Source organism: Rhincodon typus, chromosome 37, assembly GCF_021869965.1.
Source record: "Rhincodon typus isolate 14 chromosome 37, sRhiTyp1.1, whole genome shotgun sequence".
Classification (NCBI taxonomy): domain Eukaryota; kingdom Metazoa; phylum Chordata; class Chondrichthyes; order Orectolobiformes; family Rhincodontidae; genus Rhincodon; species Rhincodon typus.
The window spans coordinates 16,753,887-16,769,417 of NC_063368.1; the positions used below are offsets into that span (position 1 = coordinate 16,753,887).

Consider the following 15,531-nt stretch of genomic DNA (forward strand, 5'->3'; position numbering starts at 1 on the left):
TTCTGGGAGTGTTTGATGGAAACACTGTCAAGGCAGCTTTCCTGTATTTGAATGGAATAGAGGGATTTCATTCTGTATCTAACCCCATACAATAGCTCTAGTGTTGCCACCTGGGAAATGCTAATCTGTGTTTAAAAGAAACAAATTTTTGCAGAATTGGCTGCCCCTGGAAACCCTGCCCATGATTGGAGGTCAGTAACTGGATCACATTCAATTTATACAGCTAGCAATCTTTGATTAACCCATTGTCAGGTAATGAGCTATACAGCAATAAGTCTGTTTAACATATTTATTTCTCCATCAAGTGAAGAAAAAAGTAAATCAGGACTGGTTTGCATTGAGGAGTGCTGAAGTGATTCCAAACTGTCACTCAGCTCAGGGTGAGCCTGTCAAACAGGTACTCTCCCATGCCATTCTCAGGGGCTCCCCAGTCTCTTCAGGTTGGTGAAGTGATCTCCCAGCTTCTTGATCATCTTCACTTGCTCATCCAAGTAGTGCCTCTCCAGGAAGTCACACAGCTGGAGGGAAAGAGAGAGTAATCAGTTCAGAGATATGATTGAATTGTTCTGTATTTGGGTTGTTATGGATGAGTACAGCCACAGACTAAAATTGCCTTCTCAGCTACAAGTATTCCAGAAGGCAGAGCAAAAAATGTGACTTGTACACAAGTCACAAGCTAATTCCATTTGATGGAAACAAATGATTTACATGACATTGAATAAACCCAAAAAAGTCATCAGGATCAGATTGATAACTGAGGCAATAGCATTTGCTACAAAACAATTCTACATCGACCCTGACCAATATGGAGTGCAGGGCAGATTCTACCATCACATTCAATATGTATGAAAATTCACTAAGAACTCACATGAGGGTCTGTGTTGCCAGAGGCTAGTTTGTGTAGATCCAGCAGACTCTGGTTCACATCCTTCTCCATCTGCAGAGCTCTCTGCATTGCCTCCAGACCTTTGCCCCACTCATCCTGCTTTGGCTTCTGGAGGGAGGGAAGAGGTCTGTGATTCACTCATGGAAAAAAGTGAAGTGCAATGCAATGAGATTGAAATGTGACTAGGAACTAGTGTGCCATTACCCCAGCAGAATTCAAGCTTCAAATTCATGTCTAGTTCAGGTAGTTGTAATGTAGGATATAGACCAACCTTGATGTCCTGCAGGAGGACCCAGCCTCCACATTTATTCTGGAATGCCATCAGTTTCTCAGCATGTTCCCATTCCTCATGGGACTGCTCCTTGAAGAACTCAGCAAAGTGACACAGGGCAACATCATCCCAGTCACAGTAAAAGGACTGTGGGAGAAGAGGAGAAAGTGGCAGAGTCAGGCAAGCTCCAGATCTCATCCATTGAGAAATTCCACAAGAGCCTGTGTGGCTTATTTTCAGCTTCAATAAGTGTAAAAATGGCCTAGACAAGGGAGGAACAGATTGAGGGGTAGAGTTCAGAACTAGAGATCATAATTTAGGAATGTGAAGGTCATCTTTTGATGACCTGTGATAAGCTTGGATTTTGATTCCTGCATTGTCTTCTCCAACAGTGACTGCCATTTTAGTGTTGGGAAAGTGGGCACAATCCCTCAGAACTGAGGTAGTGTGTTGCAACTTGCACCAAACACCTCAGTAGCCATTACTTCCCAGATGTAATGATGAGACAATCCCAACCCCCATGTTGGGAACCTCTGATTTAAACAGGGAACCTGAATTTAATTTTATACTCAACCCAAGTGATTTAGTCAGAGACCCTGTCACCAAAAGCCCTTAGTCACCTAAGGTCAGTTGAGACAAAAATCCCTTGACTTTAATAATGTAACATCAGCAATAAAAGTATCATCATGGAAGAACCCAGTATTAAGGCCAACACAACAGGAATATACTCATTTAGGTACAGGCAGAAGAGGGCTCAGTTGGTTTCACTAGTGAGTCACCCAGTGATCTTTAATCAATTTCTAAGAAACTTTGATCAGGTTTATGCATTATGAAAGTCACCCAAGAGGATGCAAGGAATCTTGGATTTGTTCCAATATGAGCCACTTCATAATAAAACCAAGTTACAGAATACAGAGCAAAATCAGTTAACAAGGCAACCAAAAAACCTTAGTCACTTGAGTGGATAGGAGGTTGGTTAAAAAACCCATTCAAAAGCTAATTTATTGACTTTAGATATATAACTTTTAAAAACTAACTGAAACCCATGGGACATAAACATCACTGACATATTACCCACCCCTAGTCAACCCTTGGTGGGGCAGAGTGGAATGGCAGGCAAGGAGAAAAAAATTGACCTTCAAGATCACTAGACTCACCATGGAGAGGTAAACATAGGAGGAATAGAGTTCCAGGTTGATCTGCTTGTTAACAGCATCCTCACAGTCCTTGTGGTAGTTCTAACACACTTGGGGAAACCATCTTCACTATTACCCACACAACTCCAGAACTAAGCCTCACTGCCTCAAGCTCTTGTATTTATACTCCTGGGACATTCTGCACTCAACCAGGGAATGACATCACCAATGGTGATTGACAATCCCTGATAGCCAATCAGGAATCCCCATGAATCCAGGAGCCAATGAAGGACATGGGGTAGAATGAGATACCCCGAGCCAATCAGAGCTTAGGAATGGAGGCAGATTTGGATCATTCAGTAATTGTCACTGAGGAACAGGAGGTGGATGTTCTGCCCTGAAAGCTCTGTGCTGCCATTTAATTATATCAAGGCTGGTCTGTTGCTCCTCACACTTCTCCACATTGGTCCTGTATTCCCATCACACCATTAACGAACAAGTATCCAACTATCTCGCATCTGAGCAGTTTATTTGCTCCCAACATTTCTGGGAAAAAGATTCCAGAGTTCTGATTCCTTTTCCTGAGGAAATGATTCCTGGCACCTGCCCTGGATGGCCACAGCATAATTACAGCATTATACTCCCTGGTCATGGTAAAATAATTTCTCTCCCACTGACTCCTCAATCCCATTCATTATTTTCCAAACTTCAAGTATAGTCAGCCCTTAATCTTTAATACCCGAGTGAATGCAAGTCCACTCTTTGCAAATTGTCCTCACAATTTAAGGCTGTTAGTCCTGGGATCGTTCTGGTGAATCTGCACTGTAGCGTGACGATGGTATTGTCACTGAGCTAGTCGCTGAGAGGCTCAGATTAACACCATGAGGACATGGGTTCAAATCCCACCCACGCCAGCTGGGTAGACTTTGAATTCAATTAATTAATAGGGAATAGAAAGCAAGTCTCAGTGATGACAATTGTGGTGGGGAGGTGATGGTCTAGTGGTATTATTGCTGGACTATTATACCAGAAACCTGGGTAATGTTCTGGGGACCCAGGTTCAAATCCTGCTGGTGGAATCTGAATTCAATAAAAATCTGGAATTAAGAGTTCAATGATGACTATGAATCCATTGTCAGCAAAAAGACCCATTTGACTCACTGGAGGGAAACTTCCATCCTTACCTGGTCTGGCCTGTATGTGACTCCCCACCAACATGGTTCACTTTCAATTGCCCTCTGGGCAATAAGTGCTGACCTGGTCAGCAATGCCCTTGTCCCATGAATGAACTAAAGAAAACTATCATTGATTGTCTTGGAAATCAATCTGGTTCACTGATATCTTTTAGGGAAAGAAATGTACTCTGTGGCCTATCTATGACTACAGACCCACAGCAATATCATTGACTCTTAACTTGCCTCTGAGATGGTCAGAAACCTTTTAGTTCAAGGGCAGTGATGGAGAGACGACAGGGCTTGGCCTTGTCAGTGACATTCTCCTCCGTGAAATCATTTAAAAAAAACTTTCTCCAAGGCCAATATGTCAGAACTGAATACAGTTTTCCAGATGAGGTTTACCCTGCACTTTCCACAACTGTAGCACAACCTTTCTGGTGGCACAGTGATTAGTACTACTGCCCCACAGTGCCAGGGATCTGGGTTCAATCCCATCTTTGAGTAACTGTTTGTGCATTCTCCCTGGGTCTGTGCAGGTGCTCTGGTTTCTTCCCACAGTCCAAAGATGTACACATCAGGTGGGCTGGCCATGCTATATTGCCTATAGCATGCAGGCTAGGTGGGTTAGCCAGGGGGAAATGTGAGGTTACAAGGATGGGGTGGGTCTGGGTGCAGTGCTCTTCAGAGGATCAGTATGGGCTGAATGGCCTACTTCCACACTATAGGGATTCAATGATTTATATTCCAGCTCCACTGCCTTGCGATGAACATTAAAATGCAATTCGCATTTTAAAATCATCTCCTTTACTCTCCACAAGTTATTAATAATTTCTGCACGCAGGTCCCGAAACACTCTGTGCTCCTATTTAGCTCCTCGCTCTTCACTATTTCAGAAAACACTGATTTCTCTGTCTTGGTCTAAAGTACTCTTCCTCAGATTAAATTCTATTGGTCAATATTGTCCATTTGCTTTATTAGTGCCCTCTGGTTCTGTGTGGCAGAGGCAGGTTCAACTGAGATGTTCAAGAGGCACTGGGCAATTAAACAGGAACAACTTGCTAGGTTACAGGGAAGGACAGAAGATTCACACAAAGGGTAAAGTGTTCAGAGACCTAGTGCAAATATGACAAGCTGGTTGGCCATCTTCTGCAGTATGACAATTCTGTTGTGCTGGCATCAACATGTACTGGCTCACCTCATCGGGAAACATGGATATGTATCTGTATTTTTTTCATTGATGTCATTTATAAATATGATGAAAGGCTGAGATTCCTGGACAGAATCCTGGGAATGATGGCTCGTCCCCTCCTGCCCATTGGAGTGCACAGCCTACTCTCAGTCTCTCATATCTGAACCAACTCCCAACATTCTTTTGTAAAGCCTTACCCATGATGTAACTGACATTAGGTTCTCTGACTTGCTTGAAGTGTTCCTGATCTTAAGATTTTCTGCCTTTCCTGTCTCAAGTCCTTCTGAGGTCATCAGATTGAGTGGGGCTTAGTGCAGTCTCCAACTATAACCCTTTCGTACCATTACTTTGCCATCATCAAGCACAGTTAGACTCCAGTTAACCAAAGAAACTCTTCAGGCCTCTGGAACCATCCACAATAACAGCATTCATATATTGATTCCTAATGGAAAGGCACTGACTGTGATTCAGAAAGCCTGAAGTGAATGTGTAACCAGCAATAAATTGGGAAATTGTAAGGAAAGATGTTATATCTGGAATGAGGGGGTTTTGGCCAACTACCATGAGTATTTCCTCCTCAAATCTGAGGTCTCTAGCCCTTGGTGAATAGAATTGCAGTTTATTAGATGTCAGCCTGCTCCACCATTCTATATGATCATGGCTGATCCCATCAAACCCAACAGCATGTTCCTGCTTTCCCTCCATATCGTTCGATCCCTTTAGCCCCAAGTGCTAGATCCAACTCTTTGAAATCAATGCTTTGGTCTTAACTGTGTTCTGTGGTTACAGATTCCACAGGCTCTCCCACTCTCTGGGTGAAGAAATGTAATATCACATCCATGACACCAAGTTACATACAAATTGCCGATCGAGAGTCAGATACCGACCTGTTTCAGAGAGTCTGCAGTCAGTGTGTATCAGTTTGCTACTTGGGGTGATAAGTATTTTGACTAAGTAACACATGTATTTCTGCATTTACTGGAGATTAATGAAGCTTAGGGCTTGACGAATAAAGTTGCCAGCAGCAAGGAATCAAATGTCACCCTGGTCAAAGATGTTTCACAGTTAGTGTCTGCAAAATGATTAGAACTTTTGGTAATCCAGGAGGGCTGATGCCGATCTCGTGTATAAACACCTGAATTACACACTGTTCCCCATGCCTTTGTAGAGGTGAGGCTGAAGCAGATTTGTCCCAGACACTGAGTGCAGCAACAAGTCCCTTCCTGATCTGTCACTACTTCTTAAATTCCAGCTGACAGTGACAGAGGGGGATGAAGAGCAGAGGAAACATTCAACTGTGTTCTGAAGGGTCACTGTACTTGAAATGCTTACTCGGTGTCTCTCTCTCTATGGATGCTAGCAGACCAGCTGAGTTTCTCCCATAATCTGTTTTGGCTCCAGATTGCTAGCATCCACAATTCTTCAATTACACTTGCAATACTTGGAAATGCACCATAGATCTGAATGAAGACTGTGGTAACAAGCTAATAGCATCATCATTAGATGGTTAATGCAGAAAGCCAGGTATGAATTATACCGCAACCGATCTTGCAATTTGCATTCATTTTAGCAAGTTTGGAACTAGTCTAATAATGACCACAAAGCTGTTGTCAGAAAAAGGCCACATTATCCACTCATGTCCTTTACTGATAGAGTGAGGACATGGAGTTAGGTCAGTAAAGGAAGCAGCTTGCGTTCTAAATGGAGAAAAATGTCAAAATGCTTCAATACAAGAGAAACCTGGGTTCCTTCATGCATGAGTTGAAGAAAGCTCGTATTCAGATATTAAGCAAAGTCCCTTTGCTTTTATTACTACAGGATCAGAGTGTGGAAGCATTGCTGACACAGCATCAGGAGTATTATTCACTGCTCCCCTTGAAGTAATGTAGGTACTTCAGAGGAGGATTGGTGAAGACTCACTAATTACAGAGCAGTTAAAAAAAAACACTTTCATCTCCCTCATTTATTTAAACTCTTACTTGCCAGAGTTTTAGGAGGATGAGACCAGATCTGATTATTGTAAGACATGCAAGTGGATTGGCCAGTTAGAGCCTTGTGGCTAAATCTTGGCTGAGGTCATAGTTAAGGGACACCAGAGCCAATTTAAAGATGAGGAGAGGGATTACCTCCCTAAGAGGGCCATGCAATTGCATTCATTAGGCTGGAGTGCAGTAGATCCTAAAAAACTGAACCAGTGAAAGGAAGAGACAGATATGCAGTCAGGGGTTGAGGAGCTTATAAAGGAGCATGCACCAGTGGTGGTGGAGGAATGTAGACCTCCAGGATTGTATTAAATGGCAGACAGGAGTCAAGGGAGCCGATTGCATACTCTACCTAGATGGCCTACATTCAGACCCCTGCCCTGTACTTGATTACAGCCACATCCTGGGGAAAGAGCCCTGAACTAAGGGATATGGAAGGTAGATATTTGATTCTCATTCTAGGGATTAATTACACAGGAGAACCTAGTTGAGTGAATATTTTATTTCCACATACAGCAATAGAGAAACCAATACAACCAATTCTGCTTTCATGTACAATATTGAAGCAATTCCAAACTGCCACTCAGCTCAGGGTAAGCCTATCAAACAGGTACTCTCCCATGCAATTCTCAGGGGCTCCCAGTCTCTTCAGGTTGGTGATGTGACCTCCCAGCTTCTTGATCATCTTCACTTGCTCATCCAAGTAGTGCCTCTCCAGGAAGTCACAGCTGGAAGAAAGGAAAACTTATGCATTTTCCTTTGCATTTCAAAGCTTGACCATCCTCTAGTCCAGAGAAGAGATAGATGCAATTTCATTCTGATCACAGGAAGTGTACAACAGCATCATAGAGATACTGTTTATGACACCATGGAATCAAGAGACATTAACAAGGCAATTCAAAGTGGACACCTTTTGATTAGGCTCCAGATAATCCTTCCAATTTAACCGAAAGCAGAAATGCTTCAGCCTGAAAAACTCACATGAGGGTCCGTGTGGTCAGAGGCGAGTTTGTGCAGATCCAGCAGACTCTGGTTCACATCCTTCTTCATCTGCAGAGCTCTCTGCATTGCCTCCAGACCATTGCCCCACTCATCCTGCTCTGGCTTCTGAGCGAAGAAAAGGTTGTCATTAGTGTGACTAGAAGGTCCAAATCTCATTGTTCAAGGGTAAGAGAATGGAAAGAGATGATAATCTCTGCAGCCAAATCCAAAGGGTTAAGCCAATTCAAAAAAGTTACAGGGAAGTTTGTGGAGACCATTAGCAGACATTTGATCCATCGTTGTAGACTGCTCACAGATCAGACCTTAAACTGAAGTAGTATGAAAACACCTTTATTCAGATGAGTCTACAATAATGTATCATAGTCCAAACTGACATTTGGGCAAGTTCAGTGCTAAAGCCCCTTCATTCGGAGCATTCAGATTTGCTGCTAGTCTTGTAGCGACTAGAGGATTAGCAAAACCAACTCACTTCAAGCTGAGACTTTCTATCAAGACACTTCACTCATCTCAACCTGGAGATGTACAGGGGAGTCTAGAACAGCAAGACCATTGTACAAGCAGGAAGCTACCCAATTTACATTTACTCTACAAGAGATAGAATCTGACCTTGATGTCCTGCAGGAGGACTCAGCCTTCACGTTTATTCTGGAATGCCATCAGTTTCTCAGTGTGTTCCCTTTCCTCATGGGACTGCTCCTTGAAGAACTCAGCAAAGTGACACAGGGCAACATCATCCCAGTCAAAGTAAGAGAACTGTGGGAAGAGAAACAAAGTGGGAAATTGTCTCAGTCACCCAAGAGACCTCAAATCAGAAAAGTAACCCAGTCAACATCTTGATTCCACTTTTAAATTAATGGGGTGGGGGACGGAGGAATGTTTGCAGGACAAAAGCAGAAAATCATCTCCCATGGATTATGGATCAAATAGCAGGCATTAGGTTTACTTTTCCAGAAGGGAAGGAAAAGCCAACTGCAACCCTTGGCCTGCCAGTGCACTAGTACGGCAGAGTGTATTGTGAAGTCCATTAGTCACAGCCATGAGAAATCCCTATTGCTCAGGGCTGGAAGCTGGTCAGGATTTGACCAACTGAGACAGGACATTGGCTTGTTGACTAACAGAGCCAGAAGTCTGTCAGCTACCTCATTACCTACATCACCCAACTGAACAATTCCAGTGTTCTATCTATTCTGCATGGCCACCCAAGTAGAATGTCACACTTGGCATGCAGATTATCAAGAAAATCTAATGTGCTACACTTGTCAATCCTCACATTCAGTAGCTAACAGTCTTTTATTCTTCAAAAGAAAGTGAGCCTGATTAATTGGGCAACTTCTTAAAATGTAGAAGTTGATTGGAGAAAGTTTCCACAAGGGGAGGGATTTTAAAAAATTCAGCCAAAATAAAAAAAAAGTTATAAAGTTAGCAGCAAAGCCAGCTTACCCCTCTGCAGCTCGGACTGTACACTGTCCACAAGGGTGAGTTTTAATTTAAGAAACTCCTAAATTTTCCAAGTGTTTCAGTATTAAGTGTGTTAGCTGGATTCAGTCAGGGAAGCAGGAGACTCCAGATACATGCTGCAGCTAGTTCATTGAAGGCTCGGTACAACTATATCACAGCCCTAAGTTTTGAAGCAATCAAGCCTTAGCATGGAGAGGTAAACATAGGAGGAATAGAGCTCCAGGTTGATCTGCTTGTAGGAGATTGGTGGTAGTTCATAGAAAATTGTAACAGTAACAGGGCAAAGACAGGAAGGATGTTCCTGATGACCAAAGTGCCCAGAACCAAGGGTCACAGTCGAAGGATACAGAGTAGTCTGTTTGGGAGTGAGATGAGGAGAAATGACTTCAGCCAGACAGTGGGGAGTCTGTTGCATTCTCTGGGACAGGAAACAGTTGAGGCCAAAATACTGAAGGTTTTGAAGAGTTCGATGTAGCTGATAGGGATCAAAGGGTATGGAGAGAGAGTGGGAAGATGGGACTGAGTTAAGGGATCAGCCACGATCATATGGAATGTCAGAGCAGGCTGGAAGGGATGAATGGCCTACTACTTCTATTCTTTTCTATAATTCTCCGTTTCAAAAACTGGTGCAAGCAAGGATCTTGTGGTGCAGGAGTAGTACCCCTACATCTGTACAAGGAGGCCTGGATTCAAGCTCCGACCTGCTCCAGCAATGTCTTATATCACCACTAGACAGGTTGTTTAGAAAACAACCTGAACTGGTGCAGGCACAATGGACCGAATGGTCTCCTGCTGTGCCATAACAATTCTCTGATTCTGTGGTGGATCTGTACGTGAACAGCATTTCCCTGCCTCCAGCTCCTGCCTGTGGATTGTCACCTTGCAGTGATGGAGAACCTCGAGTATTCTGTTGGTTCTGCGAGTGATGCCTGAAGAGGATTTCACCTCCTGGCAGGGCCACCCAGGACGGTACGATCGAGGGGAGGATCCTGATAAAGTGCAATGCAAAACAAGCCCCCAGCAGCCATCCAGGTGGAAGATAGGCATGTGCTATTGTTGGCTGTGACGGTGGGTGAAGGCCAGCAGTGGGGAGATCCCCAGTCAACATTTCTTTGCCACTTGAACGGGATCTACCTTCTGTAAAGGACCATGTCTCTGCTGACGTACAACAGCATTCCCATGTTAAAAGGTGTCTACCTGGAGGAATTCAAACCCCCTCCCCAAACTCACAGAATTTCCTGGGTGGACAATCATAGGATTTTACAGTCCCACTCTCCAGCCCTATCTCCATAGCCCTCTAATTCATCTCTTTCAAATATATCCCCAGCTGTCTTTTGAAACCTCCGATGGAATCCACCTCCATCACTCTCCCAGGCAGCACATTCCAAATCCTACCAACTCTCTGAGTAAAGAAGTTTCTCCTCATCTCACTCTGAGCTCTCTTGCTGACAAATTGTGACCCCTAGTCACTGACGTTCAACTGGTGAAAACAGAATATCCTCCTTTACATAGAAAATAGATGCAGGATTAGGCTGTGTCAAAATGGTTCATAATTTTGAACATTTCAATAAGGTCATCTTTTAATCTTCTCTGCTCCAAGGAGAATAAGCCCAATTCCTTTAATCTTTCCGGGTATCATTCCAGCAAATCTCCTTTGCACAATGTCCAGGGCTTTAATGTCCTCCCTTAAATACGGGTACCCAGAATTGAACACAATACTCCGAATGTGGTCTGACCAATGGTTTGTAGAGGTGTAGCATTACTTCCTTGCTTTTATACTCTATGGCTCTGTTTAAAAACACAAGGTTCCTATAAGCCTTCTTAATGACTGTTTCATCTTGCCTGGCCACCTTCAGAGAGTTATATTTTTGAATCCTGAGGGCTCTCTGCTCCTGTACTCACCTTGAATTTGTTCCATTGAGCCTGTATTATCTCTTCATGTCTCCATGTTTCTTCTACCAAAATGCATTTCTTGCATTTTTTGCGTTGAAATTAGAAAGTGATTGCCAACAACAAATCCTACCCAATAAAAATCAAATGATCCTAATTTTGAAATCTTCAACTGACCTCCCCTCTCTCTCTGTGTGTGTGTGTGTGTGTGTGTGTGTGTGTGTCCACTATCCACTATCCCTTCTGTGAAGAAGCTGTTTCTGACATTCTCCTGGACAGTTTAGCTCTAATTTGAAGATTCTATTTCCATTCCATACCCTCAGTCCCAGATGACCCATTGAGAAGAAACAATTCCTCTCTATCTACCCTGTCAAATCCATTAATTCTCTTAAAACTTTCAATTACCGCCATCTCTTAACCTTCTATACTGAGGGACGTTGGCAAGCTGTCATCATCATTTAACCAGCTCTTTATCTCTGAGTTCATTCTGGAAATGCTCTGCTGCACCATCTTCAGGTCCAATCTGCTGAAAATGAGAGCTCCAGAGGTGGTTGAACCAGAACTTGACAATTTCATAAAGAACCTCCATCCAGAGGTATTCAAACCCCTTTGAGATCAGGCCTGACATTGAATTAGTTTCTTTGTTTAGTGTTTTTATATCTGTTCACTAGTTTTAATACATTTCTGTCCACTTGTCTCAATTTCATTTTGATCACTAGTTTTGACAACCCAGCAGAAGATGTCCCCATTTCTAGAACACTCTGACTCATCTTTCTTGGTCAGAAGTGGATAACTTTACACTTCCCCTTATTGAACTGTATCAGCCAGTCTTGCCCACTCCATTAAAGTTTGAAACATTCTACTGTCATGATAATATGCCACATGATGTAATGCCATCAGCAAATATTTGAATTGTGGCCATCCATTCCTTCATCTATAACATTTATAATCGAAGGAAAAGTTAAGGTCCCAGTGTCTCTCCTTGGGGAAAGTAATCACATCTTGCTTTTTTTTATTACCTCATGGGATGAAGGTGTTGTTGGCTGGGCCAGCATTTATTGCACTTCCCTAATTATTATTGTCTTCTTGAATTGCTATTGTCCATTTGGTGTAGGCAGATCCATAATGCCATTTAGGACAGAATTCCAGGATTCAGATGGTATGACCATAGATTGAGTTTTGCCTCATTAGCTTCATTAAGTATTTTGAAGAAGTGATGAAGAGCAGTGATGAGGGCAGAGTGGTGGGCATGATCTACATGGACTTCAGTAAAGTGTTTGACAAGGTTCCTCATAGTAAACTTGTTAGCAAAGTTAGATCACATGAAATACAGAGAGAATTATCCATTTGGATACAGAAATGGCTCAAAGGTAGAAGACAGAGTGTGCTGGTAGAGGTAACAAAGTGTGGAGCTGGAGGAACACAGCAGGCCAGGCAGCATCAGAGGAGCAGGAAAGCTGACGTTTTGGGTTGGGACCCTTCTTCAGAAATGGGGGTGGGTGGGCAGGAAGGAGTTCAGAAATAGAGACAGGAGGGGTGGGACTGGGACTGGGACTGGGACTGGGGAAGGTAGGTGGGATGATGATAGGTGAGTGCAGGTAGGGATTAGTCAGTGAGGTGGGAGGGGCAGATAGGTGGGAGAGAAGATGGACAGGTTGTGTCAGGTCAAGGAAGTAGGGCTGAGAGAGAGGGGGTTGGTCATGGGGTGAGGCGATTTTGAAGTTAATAAGGTCCACATTTAGGGCATTGGACTGTAGGCTCCCAAAGCGGAATATGAGGTGCTGCTCCATCAGTTTGCGGGTGGCGTCGTTGTGACACTGGAGGCTGCCCAAGATGGACATATTGTCCAGGGAGTGGGAGGGGGAAGTTAAAATGTTTCACGATTGGAAAATGTTGTTGTTTGTTGCATACAGAGCACAGATGCTCTAGAAAAGTGTCTCCATAATGTAGCGGAGGCCACATCGGGTGCAGAGGATGCCATAGACCAACTTGAAACATGTGCAGGTGAACCCCTGTCTGATGTCAAAGGTTTGTTATTTTGAATGGAGATGCGGGTGGGGGGTGGGTGGGAAAGGTGTAAAGGCAGGTGTAGCACTTCCCACAGTTGCAGGGAACGGTGCTGGGGTTAACAGGGAGTGTGGAGCAGATGAGGGAATGGCAGAGATACCAGTGGGGGGTACAAGTGTAGAGGGACTGGGTGTCCATAGTAAGAGGGGCCCTGGGCACCCATACGAGCCTAAGCTATGCCTACCTCTCTAAAAGGGGAAGAAAAAAAATTTAGGACTGCTGATAGTTGGCATATCTGCAAATTAAGTGACGTGTCTCTTCTCTTCCCCACCCCACTACCCACACACCCCCAACCTCCAAAGCCGAGAAGCAATACAGGGAACTCTGCAGATAGAGAAGGAAGTGAATCAGAGTCTGCTGGATCGCTATATCTGCAAATGTGGCTTTAATTGCACCTGCTGTCCTCAGCAGTTGACACTTTTGGATTGCCAGATCACGAATAGAAATTATGCCACGTTTGTCCCACAAGCTACAAGGTGGGCATTGTATTGTAGGATAGGAGACACTGATACAAGAGAAAGCAGATTCTTTACTCAGTCTCCTACAATGGAGACTTGCTAGAAAATCCAATTCCCTAGCTTGGGAAACTAACAGTGGTGTATTGCTGGTTCAAATAGCATGCAAAAGAGGTGCAACTTGCATGCCAGATGCTACTGCTGTTACATTCATGTGAAGGAAGAATTTTAACTTGGATTGGTAGAATCAAAGCATTAAGTGAAAATTGCGAGAAAAACTGAGGTCTGGCTGTACCTGTGGACAGACTTCAGTTGGAGTCACCAGGCTCAAACATTAACTGGTTTATCACCACACATGCTGCCACACCTGTAGAGTTCCTCCTGCCCCCACCCCAGCAATTTCTATTTTGTTTGATCCCAGCTTTTAGGAAAGTTGGAGCATTGTCAGGGACAGTGCACCAGTTAAGTTTTGAACAGTTACAGTGGAGCAATTTCAGTCAAGCTATTGACTAGAGACTGCTCTTCCAGAATTGTCAGTGAATACAAGACAGATAGTGAGCATTGCTTACAAGCCAAAAGCTTGACAGTGGTGCTATTTCCACAACAATTACTCATTTAAAAAATTCTTATGACTCTGGATTCAGAAACTGAACAAAAATTGCCAGGGCAAGCATTGATTCAATCCTGAGAGAAAAAAAACTAAGGGATTTAATAATCAGATACTAAACAGTCAAACAAAATGAAGCAGTTACTCAAAGTAGTCAGTTACATGGGAAACATTTTAATTTTGTGCAGAGTGCACATAAAGGTCAGTCATTCACTAGAACACCAGTGTACAACAAGTGGAGTTATTGAATCCCACTCAGCTCAGGGTGAGCCTGTCGAACAGGTACTCTCCTTTGCCCTTCTGAGGGGCTCCCAGTCTCTTCAGGTTGGTGATGTGATCGCCCAGCTTCTTGATCATCTTCACTTGCTCATCCAAGTAGTGCCTCTCCAGGAAGTCACACAGCTGGAAGAAAAGACAAGTTAGTTGAGTCTATTGAAGACATTTGAAAGTGACCTTCAATTCAGATTTAACAAATCACCATCATGTTGCGAGGGAGGTGCACTCAGGCAATGCATTTGGAATGTTGTAGATTGAACAGTCTGCAGGAAGCAGGTATAAGACAATTGTATTCCCCCTCCCCCCAAGGAGTACACAAACAGATCGCTTTCAAGTTTGAAACATATTCAACTTTCCTGTAATTTGAAAATCATCCTGGTAGTTTGTTGCTCTAAAAGGCCATCAGGCTTACTGCCCATATTTAGCAGCGAAAGGTAAGGAAGCTTCTTGGAGAGAAAGTGAGGAACTCACATGAGGGTCTGTGTGGTCAGAGGAGTGTTTGTGTAGATCCAGCAAACTCTGGTTCACATCCTTCTCCACCTGCAGAGCTCCCTGCCTTGCCTTCAGACCATTGCCCTGCTCAGGCTTCTGAAGCAGCCAGGGTTTTTGGGGAGGGGGGGTGGGGATGCAGGGAAGGGCAAGAGAGAGAAGAGACACTTCACTTAAAATGAAAGAAGCCAGTGAAAAAGCAACAAGACATCCATCTCATTAGGAGTCAGTACAACACAACTAATGGATTATATCCAAAGCATTAAAATGAAATAATATTCTAGGCTTAAAAACCCAGACTTAAATCAGGACAAGATCACATTCCATTAAACCCAACCTTGATGTCCTGCAGGAGGAGGAGCCAGCATCCACATTCATTCTGGAATGCCATCAGTTTCTCAGCATGTTCCCATTCCTTCAAGGAGCAGTCCCATGAGAACTCAGCAAAGTGACACAGGGCAACATCATCCCAGTCAAAGTAAAAGGATTGCAAATAGAGAAACCCATTGGGGTTTGTTGTCAACAAAGATCCTTCTCTACTTGAAATGCTTCTTCAGTAAGGCCTGCAGTTTCTGGAAGGGAAAGCTTCCCTTGTAAGTCACAACAAAAACCTCACCTGAATAGGTGGAGATTCTTTCCTTCTGAAAT

At 43.5% G+C, this 15,531-nt stretch overlaps 2 protein-coding genes across 3 annotated transcripts in view; both read right to left on the reverse strand.

Moving 5' to 3' along the window:
• The window catches only part of LOC109917686 (ferritin, heavy subunit-like), a 37,506-nt gene that overhangs the window by 19,145 nt on the left and 2,830 nt on the right, over positions 1-15,531 (reverse strand). Inside the window, exon 4 of one of the 2 annotated variants that reach the window (XM_048617674.1) lies at positions 14,273-14,520. The exons of the other annotated variant lie outside the window; for it this stretch is intronic. Coding sequence (XP_048473631.1) covers positions 14,374-14,520 — 147 coding nt within the window. The 3' untranslated portion in view covers positions 14,273-14,373. Of the gene's footprint in view, positions 1-14,272; positions 14,521-15,531 lie in introns of those variants that run through there. 2 annotated transcript variants of the gene reach the window in all.
• Positions 276-2,433, reverse strand: LOC125487186 (ferritin heavy chain B-like). Its single transcript, XM_048617681.1, is given in 5 exon segments — positions 276-427; positions 429-518; positions 869-994; positions 1,158-1,304; positions 2,315-2,433. Coding segments are annotated over 5 exon segments (423 nt in total). The 5' UTR covers positions 2,318-2,433; the 3' UTR covers positions 276-370.